General features: G+C 52.7%; 1 protein-coding gene across 2 annotated transcripts in view; it reads right to left on the bottom strand.

Annotated features, from left to right (window-relative positions):
- Positions 1–25,945, bottom strand: part of GSG1L (GSG1 like) — a 207,294-nt gene that overhangs the window by 18,528 nt on the left and 162,821 nt on the right. For both annotated transcript variants that reach the window (XM_047839287.1, XM_047839288.1), the window contains exons 4-5: positions 19,261–19,372; positions 8,188–8,355 (exon numbers count right to left, since the gene is read on the bottom strand). In XM_047839287.1, coding sequence (XP_047695243.1) covers positions 8,188–8,355; positions 19,261–19,372 — 280 coding nt within the window. The remainder of the gene's footprint in view (positions 1–8,187; positions 8,356–19,260; positions 19,373–25,945) is intronic.

Here is a 25,945-nt window from a genome sequence, read left to right as displayed (position 1 = left end):
ACACGCGGGCCACCTCTGCTCTGTGCTCCGGCCCCCAGGTTTCCTGGACTTAGTAGTGCCCACCAGTCACCAGAGTGGCTGGTTAAAACGCACATTAGGGTTCGGCAGGTCTGGGGCGGGGCCTGAGATGCCGCATTCTAGCAGGTTCCCAGGCGAGGCTGACGCCGTTGGCCTGGGATCACATCTGAGGAGCCAGTCGCCGGACCCTTGGCTTTGGGCGCGTGTGGGGCTCCGCGAAGCTTCATTCTGGTCGCCCTCTGCATCCTAGGCTGCGGCCCAGCGGACCAGGCCTCCAGGGTCCCCCCCCATAGTCCTGGCTACACATGGGCATCACCAAAGAGCTGGGAGCAGTGCCGGTGGGGCAGGAGGGCGCCGGGGGCTGAGGGGGGAGCCTAGCCAGCTCCCTCTCGCTTCTCATGTCCCCTCCAGCTGGCTGTTATTTAGCAGAACACGTGGGAGTTCAGGGAGCGGCCGTTCCTTCCAGATGTGCTCCCCCCTCCCCTTCGATCGCTTTCCACTTCCAGGGCCCATCTGTGCGCTTAGCTTTCTTTTCACGCACCGGCGGCCGGCGGCCTAATCGTGGAGCCGGGCGGGGGTCCCGCAGTGTCCACGGGGCCACCTTCCATTTCTGGGCGTCACGCTCCTCTCCAGAATACACGGTGATTTCAAAGGACCCCAACAAAGAGTGAGGAAGCGCAAGGCGCACTGCTGGCCGCGGAAACAGCCGGGTGAGAGGATGCCGTGCCTGAATAGGTCTCAGAGGCTAAATATCGGGGGACAGTCGCAGAGGACAAAGGACACCGTGATTCTGAAATGATCCGTGTGCACTGGAATAAAAGGCTGGAATTACAAGAAACGTCGGCAAACCGATGACCACAAATGGGAAATTAAGATTCCACAACGTCTTATCAAAAGTGCCATTCCAAAATAGGGGGAAATAAATGAGTTTTTCCAAATGATGCCTTTTTTTTGCTCTTCCCATCTCGTGAGTGGTATCATCATGATGCGAAAGAAACACTTGGAAAATAACGGAAAAGATAAATATCCACGTAGCCAATGCCCTCCCTGATGGTTACGTGCAGTTGGCAATTTTTTTTTCTCTCCAGTCTCTCCGATACTAGGGTTTTAAGTGAGACCTCTAGAGAAGAGCGCCTTGAGATTATTTTCAGAACCACATGGGTGAGAAATTGCGACTTAGGGAAAAAAAAAAACGAATAATCACTAGCACCAAGTGGAACCCCCACCTCACCTTCAACGGCCTCTTGGGGGCTCCGGGGGCCCTGTGGTGCCCTCTAAGCCCCTCCATTGGCCTACAGGGCGGTGGGCACACCTGAGGCGGGGTGCTGTTCAGCTCAGCCAGGGAAACAGTGGGAAACCGCACGCTCTACCCATCACACTGGTGGGGGGTAAAACAGGTGAGCGGACAGGCGTCCCTGCCCCGTGGACCTTGCTGAGTACCTGCGGGCTTAGAACGGAGTGCAGCGGGGGACGGTTCACGGGGCTGTTACAGGACAGATGGGGGTTTGTGCAGCTCAGGGTCAAGGCTGGAGGCACCACCTGAAGGCTGGACCTCGACAGAGCAGAGTGGGGGGCACTCCGGGCAGAGAGGACGGCAGTCCAGCAGCTACCTGCAGGCAGGGGAACCATGTGGCTGGGGGACCGCAAGGGCCCAGGGGGTGCTGCACGCAGGGGAAGGGGACCGGGGTCCTCAGTGAAGCCAGGCAGTGGCCGCATAGGTGATGGCGAGAAGCTATCGGGAAACAGGAGAGGTGTTTTAGGCAGAAAGCTGGGGGCAGAGGTGCCCGGAGACTAGGAGTGCAGAGAAGGGGAGGGGGTGGGCTGACGGCAGGGGTGAGGCCAGATGCAGGAAGACCATGCAGGGCCCGCAGGGGTCTGGCTCCAATACGCCGGACCAGGAGGCAGAGAGATGCGGCAAAAAGACCGGGTTTGGAGGAGACCATCGTGAGTCGGTCCTGGCCCTGCTGATTTTGGGTGCTTTTGAGAATCCGAAGTAGCAGCAACAAAGAGGCAGATGGATGTGGAGTGAGGCGGTCTGGGGTTGACTAAGAGTGTGGGAGTCCTGGCACATGTGCGGCCACTGAGGCTCACGTCAACTGAGGACAGAAGAGGGCCTAGAAGGAGCCCTGGGAGCATTGCCATTTAACAGAACGGGGGCGGGGGGGGGGCCGAGGGAGGAGGGTGCGTGCTGAGCGTCAGGGCCCCCTCTGCACTGGGCAGGGGGATGGGCAAAGTGGGGCTCAGCCCCTCGACGGTGTGGGAGTCGTTCATGCCCGGGCCCATCTCCCCCCACCCCCCCCCACCCCCCGCTTGGCATCCAGCTGCTCCGTGTCTGCCTCCAGGGACCAGCGAGGGCTGGGCCCCGGGAAGCAGGCCTGGGGAGGGCTCCCAGCCCACACCGTCGCCCCCGCACTGTGGGAGGAGAGAGATCGGGGATCCAGGTCCAACTCCCACTCCTAAGTCAACCAAACTGCTCAGCTTTTCCTAAATACGTTTGTGTGTCCCCCCCCCCCCCCCCCACCGCCAGCTTTTGCTCATGCTGCTGCCTGAGCCTGAGAACGCCTTCCCTCACCCACCGCCCTCTGGCCACTGAGCGCTGCACGTGTCTTTCAAAACTTGGCTCAAGGGTCTCATCTCTGAAAGCCCTTCTATCTTCTAGCTCCCGGGGATGGGCCCAGGCCCTCGGCCTGCCGTCACCTCCAAGAGACCCCATGCTTGGGGTGCTCACTAGACGCCGAGGCAGGGGCAAGGCGGGTGATGGAGAGCCCGGAGGACTCCCCGGGGGCACCTGCTCCTCCCTCCAGCCCACAGACACCACTCAAGAACAGGGGCCCAGCGAGGCCAGACCGTCCGCTTTCTCGTGAGAAGCAAACGCCTGGATGTTTTAACGTGAACTCTCCTGATTTTTACAACTCAGCCAAAATCGAAAAATGTGGAAACCACCCCGGGGGGCCAAACAAAGCACGTCTTTCTGCTGAGTTCTCCAGCGGCCGCCAAGAGCACAGCACGTGCTGTGCCCCTTTCTCGGGCAGGGAGCGTGTCTTACTTGCCCTGTATAGGGAGGTTTCTGGCAGGGGTGTGGCTGGGGAAAGGGGGGCCCTGGTTTAGTTACAGATGCTCCGCTGCATCATCTCACGTAATCTTCAAAAGTGCGAAGAAGGTGTCAGCCCATCTTCCAGCCAGGAAAACTGAGGCTCCAGGAGGCGAGGTGACCCACAGCTGGGGACGGACCCACAGCTAGTAAACTGCGTGCGGCGTCAATTTCCACCCTGGTGGATTTCTTAGTGAGTACAGCCCGGGTTCGACGAGGACGTGCAGGCCAGGCCCAGGAACAGCGCCCGCAACAGGAAGTACAATCCTGCATTGTGATCGGCAACGTAATTATTAGGGAGGGTCGGTCAGATACCTTATTGGGCCCCTGAGGTTCCAGGAGCCAGGACCCAGTGGAGACCAGAGAGACCATTCCCGGCTTTCTCAGGCAGCAGCATGCACACGCTCAGAGAGGGCCATGCCACAGAGCAAGGTGAAGGGCCCCAGCAGAGGGGCAGGAGCTGTCCTCCCTCCGGAAGCCCCGGAACTTTCTCTCTCCCACCCCCGCGGCTTTCCCCAGGGAGGCGGGATGTCTGTTCAGTGCAGCTGAATTCCTCCTGGAGTCCAATCCAACAGGTCTGGCTCTCCTCCACGCGTCGTTAAAGCAGATCTCAACATTAAGCATTCAAGAAAGCCGGGCCTGCAAATATTTACCTTTCGTTCAACAGCTTCCGACCCTCCCCTCCGGAGGCCCCATTAAGACGCCCTCCTCGGGGATGGGAGGCAGGGTGACTGGGAGAGCTTAATTCCAGACATTTCTCTGAGCAGGAGAGGCTGTTCAGACTCAGGGGGAGGCTCCCCAGTCTCTGCTCTGCTCCGCATGCGTGTGCACATGTGCACACGTGTGTGCGCGCGCGCACACACACACACACACACACCCCTTTCTTCCACATCCCACTGCATTTCAAAACCTCTAAAATTGTCCTCAGTCCAGGGTACAGCAGGAGAGGCCTGGAGGAAGGGGGATCCACAAATGCCTCTCCCCCAGACAGGAATGGCAGGGATGGCTGGGAGACCCTGCACCCTCTCCCAGGGCACCAGCCCCACTCTCACCCTGTGACCCTCAGCAGACTCCCCTCACTCACCCCTGCAAACCCAGCTCCCACCTCAGTGTCAGGCAGAGGCTTCTGACCAGTCCTGAGAGGCCACACCTCACGAGACTGACCGTGGCCTGCTTCAAATCCCAGCTCTAGCACTTACCAGCTGTGTAACCTTAGACAAGTCACTTTACCTCTCTGTGCCTTGATTCTGCATCTATAAAATGGGGACACAATAGTACCTACCACCTCACACAGGGCTGTGGAATTCACTGAGGCCACAATCTAGAGCAGACAGAAGAGTGTTTGGCACAGGCCATGCACCATACGTCTGCTGTGGTTATTCATACGGTTATTAGATTCCCAGTATCTGAAATGCCGTCTCCTAGGCCGATCATCCTAAAGTCATCATTACCAAGCTTTACATTTCACATGAGTAGCAGACGAAATGGATGCCTAAACACAAAACGTACCCAGCACATCACCTGGGGTATCATAGTGTGACTTCCCAGGCTGCTGACGGCTCAGGGCTCTCCCACTTGGGGTCGGAGGACACTGGCCCAGACAGGCTCAGTGCCTTACCTGAAGTCACACAGCAGCAAAGCCACAGGACTGGAACATGCCTGCACACAGATCGAGTCTTCCTTCCACCCCTTGCTCCTTCCACAGCACCCCCCAGCCCCAAGGAGGAGGAAGCAAAGGCACGGTGGGCCCCCGGGACTTCCCCCCTCCTGTCCGTGGCTGCAGTTCTGAGGACACTGGCCACTGCAGAAGGTCAGCCCTGCTGCTGCTGGGCAACTTGCAGCCACCTGTGCAGAGATCTATCCATGTGCTCTGAGCTCTGAGTGGGGAAGGCACCAGAAAAAAAAGAAAAAAAATTAGAACAGCCCAGCTAAGCTGAAATGCTCTCCTCAGAGAGGAAGGGAAATAAAATTTGATGAACCTCTGCATAATGTTCAAGTTATGAACGCGTAAAGTGATATTCTGCCCATATGCTGGGTCCCATTCATCTGCCCCCACATTGCTGGGGCCTGAGCTGTTAGGGACCGTTCCAAGCAGGGCACTGGCAAACGGCAACTTCTTGCTGATGGGGTACTGTCTTCTGTCTCAGCAAAACAGGGCTGGCCGTGGGTGCCCCGGGCTCTTCCACGGCCGAGGCGGCAGCTGGTGCAGTGTTAATGGGGCGGTTTCAGACATCGGGCTGTATGGCTGCTATAAACGCTTCCTGAGCTCCTACTGGGGGTTCCGTGAGACGCCAGTTACTGCCACCTTCCTAATGAGTGTGCTCTGTCCACGCCTGGGGGCAAGGCGGCCCTGTATGCCTGGTTAGTCTGACCCCCCCTCCTGGCCCCAGCTGAGCTGCCCCGGGACTGGACCCCTGACCTGGGACTTTGGCGTGGGGGTGCTGGGAAGCTAAATCCTCCTGATGATCATAAAGCTTGAGCTGAATGAGCGTGAGGCACAGCCAGGCCTGAGGTCTCCCAAGAGAAGAATTCAGTTTATGACCCCAAGAAAAAACCAATTTAATAAACACCTACTAGGGGGCCTGGCCTAGTTGTAGGTGCTCGGAATACAGTGGGGAATATGACAGCGAAGGCCTTCTGCCGTGGAGCTCACAGCCTGCAAACTATCCAACAGACAAACAGAATAAGGTCAGATTGTGTAGGTGCTCTGAAAACAACAGCGACTAGAACAGAGTGTGTGGGGCAAATTTAGATCGAGTGATTAAGGAAGGCCTCTCTGAGCAGGCGGCATTCAAGCCGAGGCCTGAGTGACCCAGCCAGCTGAGTCTTCTAAGCAAGGGCGTAGCAAGTGCGAAGGGCCCCAAGGGGGTGAGCTTGCAGTGCTCAAGGGACAGAAGGGACACCCACGTGGCACAGGAGAGACAGGTCCGTGTGTGCCTCTACATGCGACTCCTAGGCTTGAAGCCCTTCTAATGCCCCGCAAAGAGTCCAGCTCCTCGATGCTGCCCAGCCCCGCAGCCTCCTTCCCCCTTTTCCTCCCCAGGCTCTGTCATCACTCCGGACAACCCTTCAGTTCCCTGCCACTGAGAGGCATTATTACACATCCAGTCAGCTCTCCTAAAAGCAGACCCTGTGATAAGGATTTGACAGGTAGTTTATTAAGGAGGTGGTCCCAGGAAATACGCTAACTAGAAAGTTAGCCTATCTTCCACTCATTCATTATCCACCATCCATCCATCCATTCATGCATCCATGCATCCATGCATCAAACCACCCACCCACCCACCCAACAAAACATACATACACCCAACCACCCATCCACCCATCCATTCATGCATCCATGCATCCATGCATCCATCCACCCACCCACCCACCCATCCACCCATCCACCCATCCATCCATCCATCCACCCACACACCCACCCAACAAAGCATACATACACCCAACCACCCATCCACCCACCCACTTACCCATCCACCCGTCCATCCATCCATCCATCCACCCACCCACCCACCCACCCAATAAAACATACATACACCCAACCACCCATCCACCCACCCACCCACCCAACAAAACATACATACACCCAACCACCCATCCACCCACCCACCCACCCAACAAAACATACATACACCCAACCACCCATCCACCCACCCCCCCACCCATCCACTCATCCACCCACCCAACAAAACATACATACACCCAACCACCCATCCACCCACCCCCCCACCCATCCACTCATCCACCCATCCATCCATCCACCCACACACCCACCCAACAAAACATACATACACCCAACCACCCATCCACCCATCCACCCATCCACCCATCCATCCATCCATCCATCCATCCACCCACCCACCCACCATACATACATACACCCAACAGCCCATCCACCCACCCACCCACCCACCCACCCAACAAAACATACATACACCCAACTACCCATCCACCCACCCACCCATCCACCCGTCCACCCATTCATCCATCCATCCACCCACCCATCCATCCATCCATCCACCCACCCATCCATCCATCCACCCACCCACCCACCATACATACATACACCCAACCACCCATCCACCCACCCACCCATCCACCCACCCATCCACCCACCCATCCACCCATCCATCCATCCACCCACCCACCCACCATACATACATACACCCAACCACCCATCCACCCACCCACCCACCCATCCACCCATCCACCCACCCACCCACCCACCCAACAAAACATACATACACCCAACTACCCATCCACCCACCCACCCGTCCACCCGTCCACCCATCCATCCATCCATCCATCCACCCACCCATCCATCCATCCACCCACCCACCCACCATACATACATACACCCAACAACCCATCCACCCACCCACCCATCCACCCACCCATCCATCCACCCACCCACCCACCCAACAAAACATACATACACCCAACAACCCATCCACCCATCCACCCATCCATCCATCCACCTACCCATCCCCATCCATCCATCCATCCATCCACCCACCCACCATACATACACCCAACCATCCATCCATTCATCCATCCATTCATACACTCACCATTTATTGTTACTTCCTCTATTCCCAACTGGACTCTGAGGACTCAGGTGATCAGATGCCTGGTGGTCAGTCCCTGACCTTGAGGAGACTCCTCCTCTAGCAGCCATCAACAAACAACCCCACTGCTGGGTCCTCTTTTCACTCAATGCTGTGACAGAGCCCAAGAAGGGGACCTGGGTTCATTCTCTGTGCACCCTTATCTTGGTTCTAAGAAGCATGGGCTAAATGGCAAACTCTCAGACTCAGTTTTCTTCTTCTTAGTGCCTTGGGTTCTGAGCACAAGGCAACCTCACGTCCAACAAAAACATCAAAATGTCCCAGAAATTCCAACGCAATGGGGTCCAAACTCTGCCTCACCCAGACCGTCCCTTCTACCCCACAACCGCCCAGGGATGCTTCTGTCAGATCACTCACTCCAGTTTTTGACTGGAGCCCTGTGGCCACTGAGGCTGAGCCCCAGGCTTTGGCTTCCCAATGGTGGCCAGAGGCAACCCCATGTGTACTGACCTCTCCCGGAAGTACTTGATGGCCTCAGGGTCTATGAAGGTTGGCTCCTCCCGGTGGCCCTGCTCAAAGACCTTGCGCTTGTGCCGGAACTCAATGACCGTCTTGGTGTAGGAGTTGAGTGTGGTGACGGAGGCTGCCATGCAGCAGGTAAAGGACCCCCACGCCAGGCTGCCAACAGACGAGGAGAGAGGTGCCACGGTGAGGGTGGGCCGGGGACAGGAAACCCCACCCACCAGACAAGTGCTCCTCCTGCACAGCTGCCTCCTCTGGGCCAGACCTGAGCAGGTGCTGCCATAGAGCGGAACAGGATTTGGTCCCTGCCCCGCTCACAGTCTGTGCACAGATGCAGACATGACAGAGTTCATCACTGGGAGGCAAGAAAAGGGCGAGGCCTTCTATCCAAGGGAGCCAGCCTCCGGGAAGGTCACCAGAACACAGTGATGCTTGTGTTGCACAGGGTCTTGGAGGATGAGTGAGCCTTTGCCAGAGGGAAGGGCATCCCAGGAAGAGGGAAGGGAGTGTGCAAAGGTGTGGAGGCATGAGGCAGTAGAGAACAGTCTCCGGTCTGCAGGAGGTTGGGGATGCTGGAGTGAGGGAGAGCGTGATTAGGTGAAGTTGATGATAGAAAAGGGGATGGGGGCAGACACCCAAAAAGCTGGGTTCCATGGGGGTTAAATTACCTCTGTTCATGCATGCTTTGGGCAAGATGCTTAACCCCTCTGCCTCTTATTCCTCATATCACTTTAATGGACACATCAACAGCACCACTTCACAGCATGGTTGCAAGGGTTAAAGGAAATGAGCCATTCAAAACGTCTTAGAACAGTGCCTGGCGCATACAGCGGGCACTCAAGAACAGCTTGCGTTCATTACTACCATTGCTATTTTCAACCTTCTTACTACCCACCCACTTCTATCTGACTTCATCTCCAAACTCTCCCCCTGAGAGATTAAGTTATAACGACCCGTGTGGCTTTCTGTTGTCCACTTCCTCCAAGCACAGCTGCGGACTCTTGGCCACACGCACCTGATGTGTATGCTGAGCCAGCCGGGGCTGGAGAATCTGTCCTACCGACAACTGGAAAGCAGGGAAGGGCGGCACGGGGTAGGAGACCAGCTGTCCAGGCTGCTGCATCTCTGACCCAGTGTCCGTTCTAGAAATGGTCTCCCACCTACTTCTGACCAGGAGTGGGTACCAGCCTGGTTCTACCGGTCAGGCCTCCCGGTCCCTGCTCCCCAGTCTCTGCCCTGATGACTGGTTTCCTCCAAATCAAGGGTTCAGCTTTGCTGCCCTGTCTCAGAGCATCCCGTCTCCCCTTTTGCCCGCCACCCATTAGGTCTCTCAACGTGACCACCATGCATTCCTCAAGGTCAGTGCAGCCCATCTCCCACACTCACTGCTCCCTTCTTTGTCAGCCCCTGGCCATCCAGAAGAAAAGCAAGGGGAAGTATGCGGATTCAGCCTTTCTCCCAGGGATCCCCTATCATCACCTGGACCTTATCACCAAAACCATTAATGGATTCCTTGTTCCTTCATGATAATGAGCTAATTCCGATCTCCCAGAAACTCTGAGTAGCTGTAATAGACAGGCATGGGGTCCACTTGGCCCCTCTTGTCCATCAAAGAGTCCAGTAGGTGACCCCGCCCCCTGTTCATAGATGACTGGATGAGCGCTGAACATCTGGGAAGTTGGTCCAATCAGATACTCTCTCCTCTGAGCAATGAAACTCAAGACTAGTTCAATGTGCGGTACTGTTTAGACAGGTGGAAATTAAAAGCATGACGATGGCAAATGAAAAAGCAGGCTTTTTCTGGGATTCCACAAGGATACACAGGTTAGTTTTGCCTGACCAGCATCCATTCTGTTAAGGGACCAGTGCTCCCCTCTTCCCAGGTCATGTGGTTTGTACGGAGCTGGCCTCACCACCCCACCACCCCACCTTTAGGCGTGATCACATGGCCAACACCTGGCCAATGAGAGCATCACTTCCCTCTGGCCACAGATATTGGTTCAAGGATGGGCATGTGACACCCGATCCCAGGACTCTCGCTCAAGCTGTTGGAAAACAGGGCTCATCTTTCTCCTGGGGTACCACACGGGTGGGATTTGAGCCTGGAGCTGCTGGGGCCTGCCTTGCCACTATGCAACCTACTAATGAGGCTGCCTCAAAGCAGAGCCACGGAAAGGAGCTAGATCCTTGAGCTGAAGCCATTATCCCTGGATTTTTCAGTTATGGGTGCCCAAATTCCTTTATCAGATTTTTTTTCCCCTAAGCCAATTTGAATTGGGTTTCTGTCATTGGCAACCCAAGTTCTTATACAATTACTTTTTATACATTCTCTTCTTCTACATAGCTTAGTTTTAAAGTGAACTTCTAGTCTTGTCCAGGAGCAGGTCAACTACCAACTCTGATGACCCAGCGAGAGGAGGAGTCTCTCTCTATCACATACCCCTGTTCAGTGTCCTCTCAGCCCTCACCACACCCTGTAATTCCCCTGTAGCTTTTTTCCCCCCTATTATTTATTATTCTTTGTTTTTAAATGAAACTTTCTATTTTGAGATAATTATAGATTCACATGCAGTTGTAAGAAATCATGCAGAGAGATCCATCCATGTACGCTTTCCCAGTTTCCCTCATGGTAACATCTTGCATACATAGTACAAGCATATTGACATGGATACAATCGAGATACAGAATATTTCCATCCATCACCGCGATGATCTCTCCTGTGGCCATTTTACAGCCACACCCACTCCCCTCCCAAACTCTGGCAACCAGTAATCAGTTCTTCATTTCTATAATCTTGTCATTTTAAGAATGCTATATAAATGGAATTGCACAGCATGTATCTTGGGGATTGGCTTTTTTACCCGGTGTGATTCTCTGGAGAGTCGTCCCTGATGCATGTATCAACCATTTGTTCCCCGATATCGCTGAGTTTCTCCACATCTGCATCGGCATTTCATGTTGTCACTTTTTTTTTATTTTAGCGATTCTGATAGATGTGTAGTAACACCTCATCATGGTTTCCATTTGCATTTTCCTAATGGCTAATGGTGGTGAACATCTTTTCAGTTGCTTACTTGCCATCTGTTTATCCTCTTTGGCAAAATCTCTGTTCATGTCTTCCTGCCCACTTTTTAATCGAGCTGTTTTGCTGCTGTTATTGTTTCCTTTTGAGTTTTGAGTGTTTTCATTGATCCTAGCTACGAGTCCTTTGTCAGAGCGGAGGCTAACAAGTCTTTTCTTCCTCAGCAACTTGTCTTTTCAACCTCTTAACAAGGTCTGTCACAGAGCAAAAGTGTTTAATTTTGCTGAAATCCAATTTATCAAATGTTCCTTTTATGTTTTTGATCCAATCGATATTAAATCTAAGACCTCTTTGCCTAGGTCTAGATTCAAAGATTTTCTATTTTTTTCTTCTAAAAACTTTACCATTTCACAATGTATATGTAGGTCCATGATCCATTCTGAGTTAATTTTTAGATAAGGCATGGAGTTTAGATCGAGTGCTTTTTTGTTCTGTTTTGTTTTGTTTTTTTACCTATGACTGTCCAGTAGCTCCTGCAATATTTGTTGAAAAGGCTACTCCCCCCTCCACGGAACGGAAATGCATCTTTGTCAAATATCAATGAGGCATATTTTGGGGTTCCTTATTCCACACCATTGATCTGTGTGTCTACCCCTCCACCAATACCACACAATCTAGACTACCGTAACTATGTATTAAGTCTTGAAGTTGGGTAGACTTCCCAATTTTAGCCTTCCACTTTTAGCCTTCTTTTTCGAACTTATTTTAGCTATTCTAGCTCCTTTGCCTTTCCTAATACATTTTAAAATAATCTTGCCTATACCTACAAGAAATCTTGCTGAGATTTTCACAGGAATTGCATGAAACTGTATGCTAACTCGAGGAGAACTGACGTCTTCACCACAAACATGCTGTCTCTCTCCATTTATTTGGATCTTCTCTGATTCCTTTCGTTGGCATTTTGTGGTTTTCACCATGGAAGGCCTACAAATGTTTTGTTAGATTGATGATGAAGTGTTCACTGTGTTGAATGCAAATGGTATTGTATTTTTAGTTTTGTTGTCCAACTGTTCAATGGTGGTTTATGGAAACATAATAGGTTTTTACATTATTTGTCTCATATCCTGAGACTCTACTGAACCTATACATTAGGTCTAGGCATGTTTTGGTAGATGTCTTGGACTTTTCTACATAGACAATCCTGTCATCTGCAAACAAGTCTGGTTTATTTCTTCCTTTCCAATCTGTATGCCTTTTATTTACTTTTCGTGCTTTATTGCACTAGCAAGAAATTCCAGCACTATGTTGAGGAAGAGTGGCGCTCCCAGTCTTAGGGAGAAAACGTTCAGTCCTGTTACTGCCTGCTGGAGGTGAGGTCCAGGCTCCCCGTGGGATTTCCACCGCCACTTGGGGATGGGTGGGGCTTGTTACTTTCCCAGCAAAGTGACAGTCCCAGCTCCCTACTCTGGCACCACCACAGCAGGTGAGGGGGCATGCAGTTAGGTGCCTCCTTATAGCCTGGTGAGGGGAGTCTAAGCTTGGCATGAGTCGGGGTCAAACCACAGTTGTTGGGGTTGTTGTTTTTTTGTCTGTTATGTATCACTATACGGTTATTGCTAAACTTTCTGTCTTGGTAGGCTGCCCCTTTCCTGGTCTTTGGCTATAGAAAGCGGACTCCGTGGTGTGTGTGTGTGTGTGTGTGTGTGTGTGTGTGTGTGTGTATGCGCGCGTGCACGCCTTTTCGCATTGCTGGCTTGCTGACTTCTTCATTTGTAGATCAGGATGCGCTGGACAAAAAGTACTCACCAATATGCTCTCTGCTGTCTCGTGTCTACCTTTTAGCATCCTCTTATGCTGCTTTATGTATAATGTTCCAGGAGTGCTAGCCGGGACTTAGCAGGAGGAATAGGGAGAAGGATGTCTATTCCATCATCCCAGAAGTAGTAGCTCCCCCACTCCCGCCCCAGAACATCAGCTTCATGAAAACAGGAGCTTTGTTTTGTTCCCGGCTATATGCTCAGCACCAAGGACAGTGCCTGGCACATAGCAGGTGCTCAATAAATATTTGCAGAATGAATAAATAGAGATTGAACAGCTATAAAAATACTGCCCTGCTTTTAATGTGGGTGAGGGGCTCAGGGCCTCATCCTCCCTGCCGTGCCTCATCCCAAGACCCCTCTGGGCCCACACGCAGGACACTGTTTGAAAACCTTGGGACTGGAACACTTCCTGCTGTTTGCAGCTTGCAATTCTGAGCTGGTGCACCCCTGGGCTGCTGCCTGAGGTACGTGGGTGGTTGGCCTGGTTTTTGGAGCCAAGAGCAGAGTGGACACTGTGGGGAGGAAAGGGGAGGGTGATGGGGTGGACAGAGTGACTGTCAACCACTCTGTCCTCTGGGAGCTGTGGGGGGCAGGGGCAGGGGAATACTGGGGGCCGATTCAGAGATGCATAGATGCCACCTTGCAGTGTCCCTCAGGCCCTCCTCCATGGGAAGACTGTTAACTAGCCGCTGAGGGGGGCAGCCCTAGTTCTCTTTCAGGCCAGACGGGCACAGAGTCATTGTGCCCAAATGCTCGGTCCAGGCCACGCTCAGTGCCCCAGAACTGATGGGACCAGGAGCTGATGACGGCAGGTTCTGGGGCCCCAGGCAGTCCAGCCATGGCCAGCAGGCGTCCTTGGGTGGCCACACCTCTCCTTCCCCTCCTTGGTGTTAAACAAAAGGAGGCAAGAACCACCTGCCTTGGGGGACATGAGAAAGAGTGAGAGCTTCCTGCTGACCACACAGCCTCTCAGCAGGGACACCAACAAACACATCCTCCTCAGTGGCTCTTTGGGGCCAAGGTTCTTCTACGGTCATGGCAGCAGAATCCCCCACCCCTAAGGGATCGATCTGCTGAAATGCCAGCTAAGGCCTGCAGAGAGGGCAGGGCAGCCAAGGGTCCTGTGAGAGAGGGAAGAGGCTAGCCTTCTGTTTCCACAGGGTTGTGGAGACTGGAAGGGAACAAGGGGAGGAAGAGAGGAGGGTAGCAGTGAGGCCATCACACTTCACACAGATGGGGTCCCAAAAGCAAACAGAGAGGCACCACCCCTCTCGGTCCTGGCCCAACTTGCTGCTCTCTTGCTGTGTGACCTGTGCCAAATCGCTTAACCTCTCTGGGCTTCTAGCTCTTATAAGGCTACAACTCCACGATGCTCTCCTACCCTCAGTCTGCAGACTAAATGCTCAGGACTGGGGTTCCACTGTGTGTGTTGTGGTAGGAAGGGCCTTTTTTCTATCTTTCTCCACTTTGATCAAATTGAAATCAGAAGCACAGAGTGACTAGCTTTCCCCTTCCCCGCCATCGCCAGGAAAATGGACATGCTGACATTCCACGTGGGGGTCACAAACTCACATTCCCGCAGACTCCGCTGGATGGTGAAGTGAGGAAAGTACAAGGCGAGAAGGAGTGGTGGGGACAGGGGTGAACCGGACAGCATGGGCCCCATCTACGGGGGCAGCCACCCCTCAGCTTCAGCCGCCGGCTGCCATGTGGCAATGCCAGTTAGGCAAGGACATAGCCCCTAATGGTCAAGAGAAGCCCAAAACTTGGAGTTTTGCCTAAAATGCTTACCTTTTTAGACTGTTAAAAGCAAATACAACTTTTATAGAACATCGTGGCAGGCCACACAAAACGTCTACTGGCTGGGTTCAGCCCCTGGGCTAAGGGGAGAGTTTTTTTGGAAAAAAAAAAAAACCAAACAGGCGGGAGGGCTGGAGGGGCTCCGGGCTCAGGGTGAGGATGGGGTTCTGAAGCTTTGTCACGGCCAAAGCAGCGAGCTGGGCAGTGACAGGAAGTCACGGCCAGGGCTGGATACTAAGAGAACACTAAAGTCCTGGGAGCAAATGTGAGCGGTGCATCCAGGGCGGATGGAGACCCTGTGAGGCATGCATTAGTATTATCGACTCGAGAGATGAATCACTTGAGACGCTGGGTTGCTTGCCTTTAATAATAACACGCGTGAGCACATCCTCTGTGCTAAGCACCTCACACGTGTTATTTCACATAGTCCTCATTGCAGCCCCTCCCTAAGGATGCCCCCCGCCGGGAGCCTCGCCTCCCAGGGCTCATGCTTTGTGTGGGCCCCTTCTCCTTGAATCTGGCCCATCACTTGCTCTTGACCAACAGAAGCAGCAGAAACGACAGTGTGACTTCTGAGGCAAGGTCATAAAATAAACTTGTAGCTTCTGCTCGGATCTCTCGGAATGCTTGCTCGCCGCAGGGGCCCGGCCACCGGCCTGGAGAAGCTGGTCCTGCTGACAGCCTAGCTGAGCCCCCAGCCCCCAGCCAGCACCCACAGCCAGTGCTGGGAGGGGCCAGCTTGGACCCTCCGCCCAGCCAAGCCCCAGATGACTCCAGCCCTGGCCAGCATCCCACCGAAGCGTCATGGAAGACGCCGAGCAAGGAATACCCAGCTAAGCCCAGTCAACCCGTTAAGCCATAAGAGACAATAACACATTTTTATTTTAAGCCACTACATTTCAGGGTGATGTGTTATAAATCCACAGAAAACTGACAGACTGCTTGCCAACAGACTCGGGCCATCTCCCCAGTTTACAGCTGAGGATACTGAGGCACGGGGAGGCGGAGGGACCTGGTGCGAGTCCACGGCTGGTGAGGGTCAAAGTGGGGATCTGCTCCCAAGCTGTCTGAGCCCAGGGGCCGCCCTTCAACCACCCCTCCGCAGTGCCTGCCCCCAGCGGCCCAGCAGTGCATGTCGGCAAGGTGTGAACGAGGCCGTCTGACTCTCAACCGTGGACCCTTCCCCTTCCTGGGCACGGGTCCCTCCCAGAAGCCGGTGCCCAACATCAGCTGGGCATCTCTGATCCCCGACCTCCCCAGTCTCCGCGGCCTGTCTCGCTCTGCTGGGCGGGGAGGCAGAGGCTGGCGCTGTCTGGCCTCAAAGCTGCTCTCCTGCCTGGTGCCTGGGGCGGGCATGGGGGAGGCGCTGGGGCCAGAATTTTGACAAACGGCCTCACACATATTAAACAAGAGAAATGACACAATGACGCTGCACAGCCCTGGCGAGGCCCCAAAAGCAAGGGATGAAAAATGGGGCTGATCCATCTTGCAGGCCTTGGTGACAAGAAGAAATGGATCAGCCCTAATAGGGACCGCACGTTGGGCCCCGGCCTTAAATAAGTCAGATGAGAATGAGGCCAGCCCCAAGGGAACAGGAGCAGGGCAGGAGGCCTGGCTGCCCGCGAAGGAAAGCTTCCCATGGCCGAAACCGGCAGGCCCCGTTCGAGACACTGAGTGCCAGGGTGGAGAGCCAGGGGCTTCTAGAATCCTATTGCTACTTAAGGCTGTGGGACTCCGGGTGAGTGACCCAACCTTTCTGAGCAACACGGGGGGGTTTGCGTGTGTTAAATTTCATATGGAAATCGGTAACATTAGAAGGGCTGGTGTTTGGGGCGCCTGGGTGGCTCGGTCGGTTAAGCGTCCGACTTCGGCTCAGGTCACGATCTCGCAGTCCGTGAGTTCGAGCCCCGCGTCAGGCTCTGGGCTGATGGCTCGGAGCCTGGAGCCTGCTTCCGATTCTGTGTCTCCCTCTCTCTCTGCCCCTCCCCCATTCATGCTCTGTCTCTCTCTGTCTCAAAAATGAATAAACGTTAAAAAAAAAATTTTAGAAGGGCTGGTGTTTGAGAGCACTTGCCGCGTGTCAAACAGCATGCCACGCACATCCACGAAGTGTCTACGTATCACCCCGTTCTCGCAGAGGCAGAATACAGAGTGTGGGCTCTGAGGCCACACTGCCCGGGTTCAGATCCCAGCCCTGCCGCTCAGTGGCCAGAGAGAGCTTGGACGGGTTACTTAGGTTTGCCTGTGCCTCAGTTTCCCCTCCACAAAATTTCCACCGCACCGCGCCGTGGCGATGGTGACATACCAGGCCTCGATACGTGGCACAGGCGGTCACACACGTGCTCACACCCAAGAACGTTCATTCCTTTCCTTTGCCCCCTTCTCTAGCTCAGGTGACCACCGTCCAAGGTCAAGAGCTCAGGCGACAGCTGCTAGAAGGAGGGAAGTGTAGGGCATCAGGGGGCACCAGAGCCTTAGCTGGTTGCCCTGCGAGCCTGAGGGTCAAGGTCCCTTTAAGACACGTGCCTTTGCAAAGCAGAAACCAAACAGAGGGTGGGAAGGGGTGAAATTAGCAAGAGTCCCCAGTGGTCTGGAAGGGGGTCCTTCTTACTTGAAGCCCTACTCCTACTCCACTCTGACGATCCTCCGAAGTCTCTGTAACCTCCTGTCCCCTCTGCCCAGCACATTGTCTTATTCCCTTCTCCACATTTTGCCCGATCGCATTCTCCCCAGAGGACCCTCCCTGCCCGAAGCTGGGTCAGCAACCCCTCCTCCGTGCTCCCACAGCAGTCTGTGAGCCACCCCCATATCCACATTACAGCTTGTTTCCTTGTCTCATTCACCTGTCACCACGCTGTCTTCACCACCGCTGTACCCCCAGCACTTAGGAGAGCGGCTGTCCCCGAGTAAGCAATCGGTAAACGCATGTAAAGTGACTGAGTGGATAAGTGGTTCCCGGCCACCAGAAGCAGGCCTGCATACCTCGTGTAATGGACAACTGAGGTCGTTGTCTTTCCTCCTTCTGATAACCCCGCCTCACCCCTAATTTTCCACTGGGGAAGCTCCTCCTCCTGTCTCTGTCCAAGGGATTGGGTGGGGCCAATCCCGCCGCCTGGACCTTGTGACTCAGGCCAGACCAATCAGGGTGGAAATCATTGGTCATGGGATGGGCACACAACTTAAGCTAATCCAATGACAGCCATAACCAGGATTTTGGCGGGAAATATGGGAAAGAAGCCCCATCTCTCTGCTGGTATTGCTACGTTTGTAAAATGGAAGCCTAAAGCTGGGCATGGTGACCATCTTTGCTTAGGGAAAAGCTGCCTGTGAATGAAGACAAGACAAAGGACAAAGGGAACAGAGACACGCAAGGGGGCGGGGAGAGCTCCTGATAAATCACCTGAGCACCTGGACCCAGCTGTGCCTGGGGCAGATGCTCACCCAGCACCCATCCCGGTCATTCACCGCCGGAGAGTTTTGGGCTCACTCCTCGCCCGAGAGGTAAGCGTGGGCAAGCGGAACCGATATGCTCCTGGCCCTCCCTCAGCTGTGGTGATGATTCGGGAGAGAGAAGATGACCTGAGTTGGGCCCATCAGGGGGAGACCGGGGACTTCGGTCAACGTTGGGGAAAGAGGAACCCTCCCTTCCCCCGTATGTGAAGGAAGAAGCACCAGGAGGGAGCTTTCTCACCACCAGGAGGAAAGCCCACCCAGACACAGGGTTAAATTCGCAGAGGGTCACGACGGATTTTTCCGTCGTGACCCGAGGCCCCCCCAGCTGACCCAACTGGACTTCTGGTCACCTGAACTAACACACACCCCTTGTTTACTTGGCTCGGGAGTCTACTGATTCTGTGTTGCTCTTGCACACAAAACTTATCAGACCTCCCAGGCCCCCCCACCCCCGCCGCCCCCAACTCGTCAGCTTCCACCTCCACCTTCCAGAACGGCCTGTGTGGCAGGGGTCAGAAGCTTTACTCTGTAAAGGGCCGGGCGGTGAACATTTTAGGCTTTGTGGGCCACTGAGTGTCGCCTGCAACCGCCCAGCTCTGCCACTGTAGCGTGAAAGCAGCCACAGGACAACGCGTGAATAACGAGAGTGGCTCTGTCCCAATAAAACTTTATTTATGGACACTGAAATTTAAATTGCACATGATTTCCACACATCACAGGGTGTTAGTCTTCTTTTGATTGATTTCAAGCATCTGAATATGTAAAAACCATCCTTAAGTTGAGGGCTGCATAAAAACAGGTAGTGGATGGGCCATAGTTTGCCAACCCCAGGTCTAGAGTCTCAAAGTCCCCGTGCGCTCTGGGCTACCCTTGCCTTCTTCTGCCCTTCCTCCCTCGCCTGGGCCGAGCTGCCGAAGGCCCAGCATGCGTGGAGGCTCTGGTGTCTGAAGGTCAAAGGCCACTTACCAGAAGGACCATCCGTAGTCCCAGGAGTGGGGTCTCCAGTCTTCGGGGCCGAGGCTCACGGTGACCTGGAACACCTGTGTGTACATCATGTGGGCGACCATTCCCAGGAGGCCTGTGGGGGGAGCAGAACAAGAGGTCAGGAAGCAAGGTGGAGCTCTGTCCACCTTTGTCCTGTGGGCCTGTCAGTGCTGGGGGACAGCATGGAAGGGGAAGGGCCGTTGGTAGGACCAGAGCGGGGAAGCCAGAGGGTGGTGTTTTCTAAGCCAGCCAAGGAGCTTGAGTCTGAGCAAGAAGGTACAGGGAAGGCGTGGAGAAATTAAACAAGGGAGACACAGAGTCAAATCTGCACAGACGGGCAGACTTTTTCTTTGTCTTTTTTTTAAGTTTACTTATTTATTGTGAGAGACAGAGACATCATGAGTGGGGGGCGGGCAGAGAGAGAGAGAGAGAGAGAGAGAGGGAGAGAGAGAATCCCAAGCTGTCATCTGGGAGCCTGACTCGGGGCTTGAACTCACGAAACCGTGAGATCGTGACCTGAGCTGAAACTAAGAGTCAGATGCTTAACCGACTGAGCCACCCGGGAGCCCCGAACTTTTCCGTTAAGTACCAGGTAAGTAGATATTTCAGGCTCTGTGGTCCACGAAGTCCCTGTTGTAACTACTTCTCTACTGTCGTAGCACAAAAGAGTCAGAGACAATAAACGTATGAATGGAGGAGTATGGCTGTGTACCAATAAAACTTTACAAAAACAGGCACCGAGCCCGATTTTAACCCATGGGCTATAGTTTGCTGATTCCTGCGTTAGGAGGTCATTTGGGAGAAGCAGCCTAGAGGGTATTTTTCAAACTGCAGGTGTTGATTCGCTAGACTAGTGCGTCATGAAGTCACCTTCAATGATTGCCACTGTTGATTGCCACATTAAAAAAAAAAAAGAAGAAGAAGAAGAATGGAACAGAATGGAACGGAACGGAACGGAATAGAAATATCTGATACATCAAATGTAGCAGGAATGAATATTGTTTTGGAGAACTTTTCAGTTCTATGCATGTGTACATGGGCGCAGTGACTGAAACATGCAATGTTTTTCTGTGGCTCATGGTCAAAAATCTTTGAGCCCACTGGCTGGGAGAACTTGCATTCCAAGGGATCTGAGTGGGAATCCTCTTCCACCACGTTTTCATCACGTAGCACTGGGCAAAGCCTCACCCTCTGAGCTTCAAGTCCTTGAATCCGAAGACGAGGATTGTGACACGTAAGGCAAAGAGTAAGTGAAGTGAGGCAAGGCAGCCTCAAGTCTGTGCTCAGTGGCATGCAATCATTATAGTCACCAGGATTATTATAAATCTGGGGACATTTCTCTGTGTGGACTGTGGCATCTGGAGCCCTCAAGAACCTAACCTTAAGATAGAGTGATACACTATTGATGAGAAAGGGAGGGGTAGATAACAAGAATAAAGGAAAACAATCATGTTTGTGCACCCGCTATGTGCCAAGCACTCTGTATGATTACTTCTTAATTTTCACAACAACCCTCTGAAGTATCATGAAGTACCTTGATCAGGACTATGTACCGTTGTTCAGGTTGCCCACTGGGCATCTCCATAGGGCCCCATTCACAATACAGTCTATGTTGAAGCAGAGTTGAAGCAGAACCATGCCTACAAGGCTGTATGTGGTAGCCCTGAATACGATTATTCCATTCCACAGGGGAGAAAATAGAAGCCCGGAGTGGGAAAGTCTGTCCAAGGTCACAGAGGGAGTCAATGGCATAGTTGTGACTGGTGCCCATATCCAAATGCCCTCAACTCCAAGGCTCTCCACCCTCTCCCGTCTTCTTGAAGAGGAGGCAAGAGAAAAGATGGAGATAAGGAGTGGAGAGATGGAGGTTTAGCAAAGGCAGAAGTAAAGAGGGAGTGAGGTTCTGTGTCCTGGGACCCAGGGTGGGGAATGGAGGGAGGAAGCCATCCTGTGTTCCCACAGGGTGAAGATAAATGGTTAGCAACTGGTTCTCCAGAGGCAAAAGAAAAGCCCTGATTTGTAGTGTCTATCAGGTTCCACGGTGCCACTACGGCCAATGTCAAGCGACCAGTGTGAGGTCACGGAAGGCAGAGCAGAGGAGAGGTGTGCCCAGTGGGCACCCGTAGTCTCCAGCACACCTCGTGCCTGACGCCAGTCACTGGACCCCAGGCCCAAAGGAGACCAAGGACTCTGTGGTTGTCATAGACAACCCCTCATAGACACTTCTTGCTATTCTCTGACTGCAGATTAGAGCTGGTGGGGAGCCCTTGAGTCAGGAAATCCCAGGGAGGAAATCCAGGCACCACGACAGGTGCTGAGGCCTCCTCAGGAGCCTCCTAAAAGTCCCTCCTCCCCCAGGCTGTCTCTGCCAGGCCCGACTACATCCTAGACCACATCCTTAGTCGTGCCCTGGCAGGTGGTGTTGCAGAACTGACCTGGGCTATCCCACCCATTCGACAGCACCCTCTCTGGTCCTCTCTGCCTTGGCCCAGTCTGTTGAAAGGAGGCGAACGGTGAGCCATATGGATATCTTCTTTTTCGTCACTTGACACAACTCTGGGTGAACTTGCCAAGACGTACGTAACTGATATAGCTTATTCTTCGGAACCAACGCATACGATTCCTTAATAATGAAGTAGCATGTTTTATCTACCCAATCAATGGATGATACTAGGTCTTGTCCTGTTTTCGGCTCTACAAGAAATGCTGCGATGAACACCTTTCTACAAGTCTTTTTGGGGATACAAGCAAGTACTGCTCCGGATGGAATAATAAGAATTGCTGGGTCATAAAGTATATGCGTTTTAAATTTGAGTCAATGTCAGAAAATTGCTCTCCTGCATGGTAGCCCCATCATGTGTTTCTGCCAGCTGTCTGGGGGTACTTACCTAAACCTTCACCAACACTGGAGATTCCAAAACATGAAAACCTGTGCCCATCGCAGGATGCAGAATGACACCTCAACATTGTTGTCAATTTTATATTTCCCTCATGCTAGTGAGCTTGGGCGTGTTTCACATGTTTATTGACCATGCCTATCTCTGTCTATATAGCGCCTGTCTGTATCCTTTGTCAATTTTTTCTTTAAAAAAAAAAGTATTTTCTCTTATCAGTTGGTAGGAATTCTTTATGTATTCTAGATACTAATCCTGTCTGTCACGTAGACTACCCAAGAGTTTACTGCTCTTGTCTTTTCCCATGTACCAAACACCTTTTTGTTTTTTTTAAATTAATAGACTTTACTTTTTAGAGCAGGTTTAGGGTCACAGAAAAAGTGAGGGGAAATTATGGAGAGTTCCCATGTGTCCCCAGTCACCACCACCACAATCTCCCGTATGATTAACATCTTGCATTCGTGTGGTACATTTGTTACAATTGATGAGCCAATACTGATCCATTATTATTAACTAAATCCTGAGTTTACATTAGGGTTCACTCTTCGTGTTGCACATTCTATGGGCTTTGATAAATGTATGCTGACAGGTAACCACCATTACTGTGCCGAATCGTTTCATAGCCTTAAGAATCCCCTGTGGTCCACCTTTCTATCCCTCCCTCCCTCTCTGCCTCCCTGAACCCCTGGCAAACACTGATCTGTTTATAGTCTCCACAGGCTTGCCTTTTCCAGAATGTCATAAAGTTGGAATCACATAGTACATAGCCTTCTCAGGCTGGCTTCTCTCACTTAGCAATATGCATTTAAGGTCCCTCTCTGTCTCTTCATGGCTTTTTAGTGCTGAATAATGTTCCATCGTCTGGACCCATCACAGGCCATTTACCTGTGGTCCCGTTACCTGCGGAAGGACATCTCAGTTGCTTCCAAGTTTGGGCAATTATGAATAAAAGCTGCTTTTGTCAAACACTTTGATATCTGATATAGTCAAATTTACCAGGCTTTTCCTTTGCAGTTTTCACATGCTGTGTCTACCTTTTTGGAAAAGGGACACCCGTAAATGCATTGTCCTATATTTTTATATTAATTCACCTAGAATTTATCTTGGTGAATGGTGTGAGTTAAGGATCTAAGTTAAGTGTTTTTAATGAGTAGCTGATTGTCTTGAATCCTTATAGAATGACCTGTTCTTTCCCCCACTGGTTTCATTTTTATTTTATTTATTTTAATGTTTTTTTATTATTACGTTTCTTTATTTTTGAGAGGCAGAGAGAGACAGAGCATGAGTGGGGGAGGGGTAGAGAGGGAGACACAGAATCGGAGGCAGGCTCCAGGCTCTGAGCTGTCAGCCCAGAGCTCGACGCAGGGCTCGAACCCACGAACTGTGAGATCACGACCTGAGCCAAAGTCAGATGCTTAACCAACTGAGCCGCCCAGGTGCCCCTGATTTTATTTTTATTTTATTTATTTATCTTGAGAGAAAGAGACAGCACAAGCAGGGAAGGGGCAGAGAGAGACAGAGAGAGAGAATCCCAAGCAGGCCCCACACTGTCAGCACAGAACCCGATGTGGGGGACAATCTCATGAACCGTAAGATAATGACCTGAGCCGAAATCCAACTGAGCCACCCAGGCGCCCCTTCCCCGCTGATTTTAAATGACACTTACATTCCAAGCCCCACCTGTACATGAGTGTTTCCTGATGTCACTCTGTTCTACTGGTCTGCCTCTGTTCTTGTGTCAATGCCACACTCTTTTACCCGTTGTAAGTCACAGTAGAGTCTGTTATATGGGAGGAGAGCCTCCCCCCCGCTCACTTCCCAGTGTTCGTTCCCCCTAGAATTGCTGCCTTACCCAGGAACCTTGCGCATTTAGTGGGGTCCTGACCCCTTCCCTAGCCCCAACCAGTCCCTTTCTGGGTTTGTGGGGTGGGGGGGTGGGGGGGAGGGCTCACTCTCCAAACCCCACGTCTTGAGTTTCTTCCGCACTATGCCAGTCCAGATGCTCTCCGAGTTATGTGGCCTCTGCGTGTCTTGTGTTCTCATCTATAAAATGGGGATATCAGTAGACACAGGTAATCCCAATGAGCATCTACTAATGCAGGAAAGCGTTCATGAGAACAACCACTCCTTCTATTAGGGCAGTGGGGACATGACGAAAACACCTAGCGAGACCCAGAAGCCAGACCCAGCCTGTTGGCAGAACAATTTTCTAAACTGTTAGTTTGGAAAAGCAGTGCTTTCTCAATCGGATTCCATTTACTCCCAAATATGAAAGGCCGTGCTTTAAGGAAAGTCAATAAATGAAAATTATTTCTTCATTCAAAGAATTCAAAGAGAGGCTGGTGAGTTGCTCTGACTGCATTTTGAAGCGTCTCCTTTAAACATCTGATCCTCGCCTGCGTTTCTGGAAGCATGTCTGTTCTGCACAGGGAAGTCCGTGGTAGCGTCTGTCACACAAACTCTGCGCAGAAGGAATTGTTTCCAACTCCTGCGAATTAGAAAGTGACTTTCTGCAGTTACCGCACCTCCTGAAATTGGCAAGGAGGAGGCTTTCCTGCTCTGCGACTGCTGCTTCCCGGCGGCCGCACACCAGGAAGCGCAGGGCTGTAAACCTCATTTTCCAACTCCTGACACCGTCAGTGGGGGCCCCGACCCACATGGTGAGGCAGGCGTGGCTCCTTCCAGCCCCTGGGGAACACAGGAGGGCACTGGGGGCGAGCCTGGCTGCGGGGTCAGAGCTGACCCCAGAGCGGGCAGGGCTGCCGTGACCCCCGCCCTGGCCCCCGCCGCTCACACTGAGGAAGGGAAAAGTCTGCTTTTAAGTCCAGAGGGGCTGGCGTGGGCCCAGAGGGAAGAGACAGTGTCGGGAGGGTCAGGACGTTAGGCACAGGGTAAAGCCACAGGGAAACAAAATGAGCACCAGCTATGTGACCTTGGGTAGGTGACCTCCCGTTTCTGCGCCTCAGTTTCCTCAACATAACACAGGGATAACAATAGCACCTACCTCATGGACGCAGGAGTATCCAGTGGCTTATATTTGTAAAGCATCTAGAACAGTGCTTGCATGCAGGAGGTCCTATAGTGGTGTTTCTTGAATGAATGAATGAATGAATGCTTGAGGCTCACTATATAGGCCCTCTAGACTCTACACTCGTCCAGGAAACCCGGTTTGTGGTCCCCAGCACTCGGTAATATGTGTTGAATGAACAGATGACCACGGATGTCAAGGTGCGTGGGGGAGGGGCACTAGGCTGCCTGGTGGGAAGTCCTGGGTCTGGGATGTGGGAATGAACGAGGGCAGGGCCAGATTTTGGCAACTTTGGAGAGCGAGTTGTCTACAGGAGCTAAGATGCGAGTCATCATTCATTTATTTATTATTCATTAATTCAATCGGTCAATGAATATTTATTGAATGCTTTTCATATGCCAGGCATTGTTCTAGCGCGTGGGGACCACTGACATAGACAGACCGATGCCTTGCCCTTGAGGCCCAGACAACGAGCACGTAGGTTAACGAGAACACATCAGGTAGTGAAAAGTGCCACGATGCATTATAAAATAGGACAATGTGACGGGAGAGATCCCAGGGGCTGCTCAGACTGGGTGGTCAGGGAAGCCCTCTCTGGGGAGGTGACGTTTAAGCAAAGGCTTGAATGGGAGCTGGAGGCAGCCACAGGGAGGTCTGGGGAAGAGCACTCCAGTCAGAGGGAGAGGCCTGGCAAAGGCTGAAGACAGGACCCTGACCTGTGGAGGGGAAGGGAGAAGAGGCTCCT

Source organism: Prionailurus viverrinus, chromosome E3 (assembly GCF_022837055.1).
Source record: "Prionailurus viverrinus isolate Anna chromosome E3, UM_Priviv_1.0, whole genome shotgun sequence".
NCBI classification, from domain to species: Eukaryota; Metazoa; Chordata; class Mammalia; order Carnivora; family Felidae; genus Prionailurus; species Prionailurus viverrinus.
The sequence above is the reverse complement of the archived record's forward strand: the minus strand, read 5'-3'. Positions and strand labels throughout refer to the sequence as shown.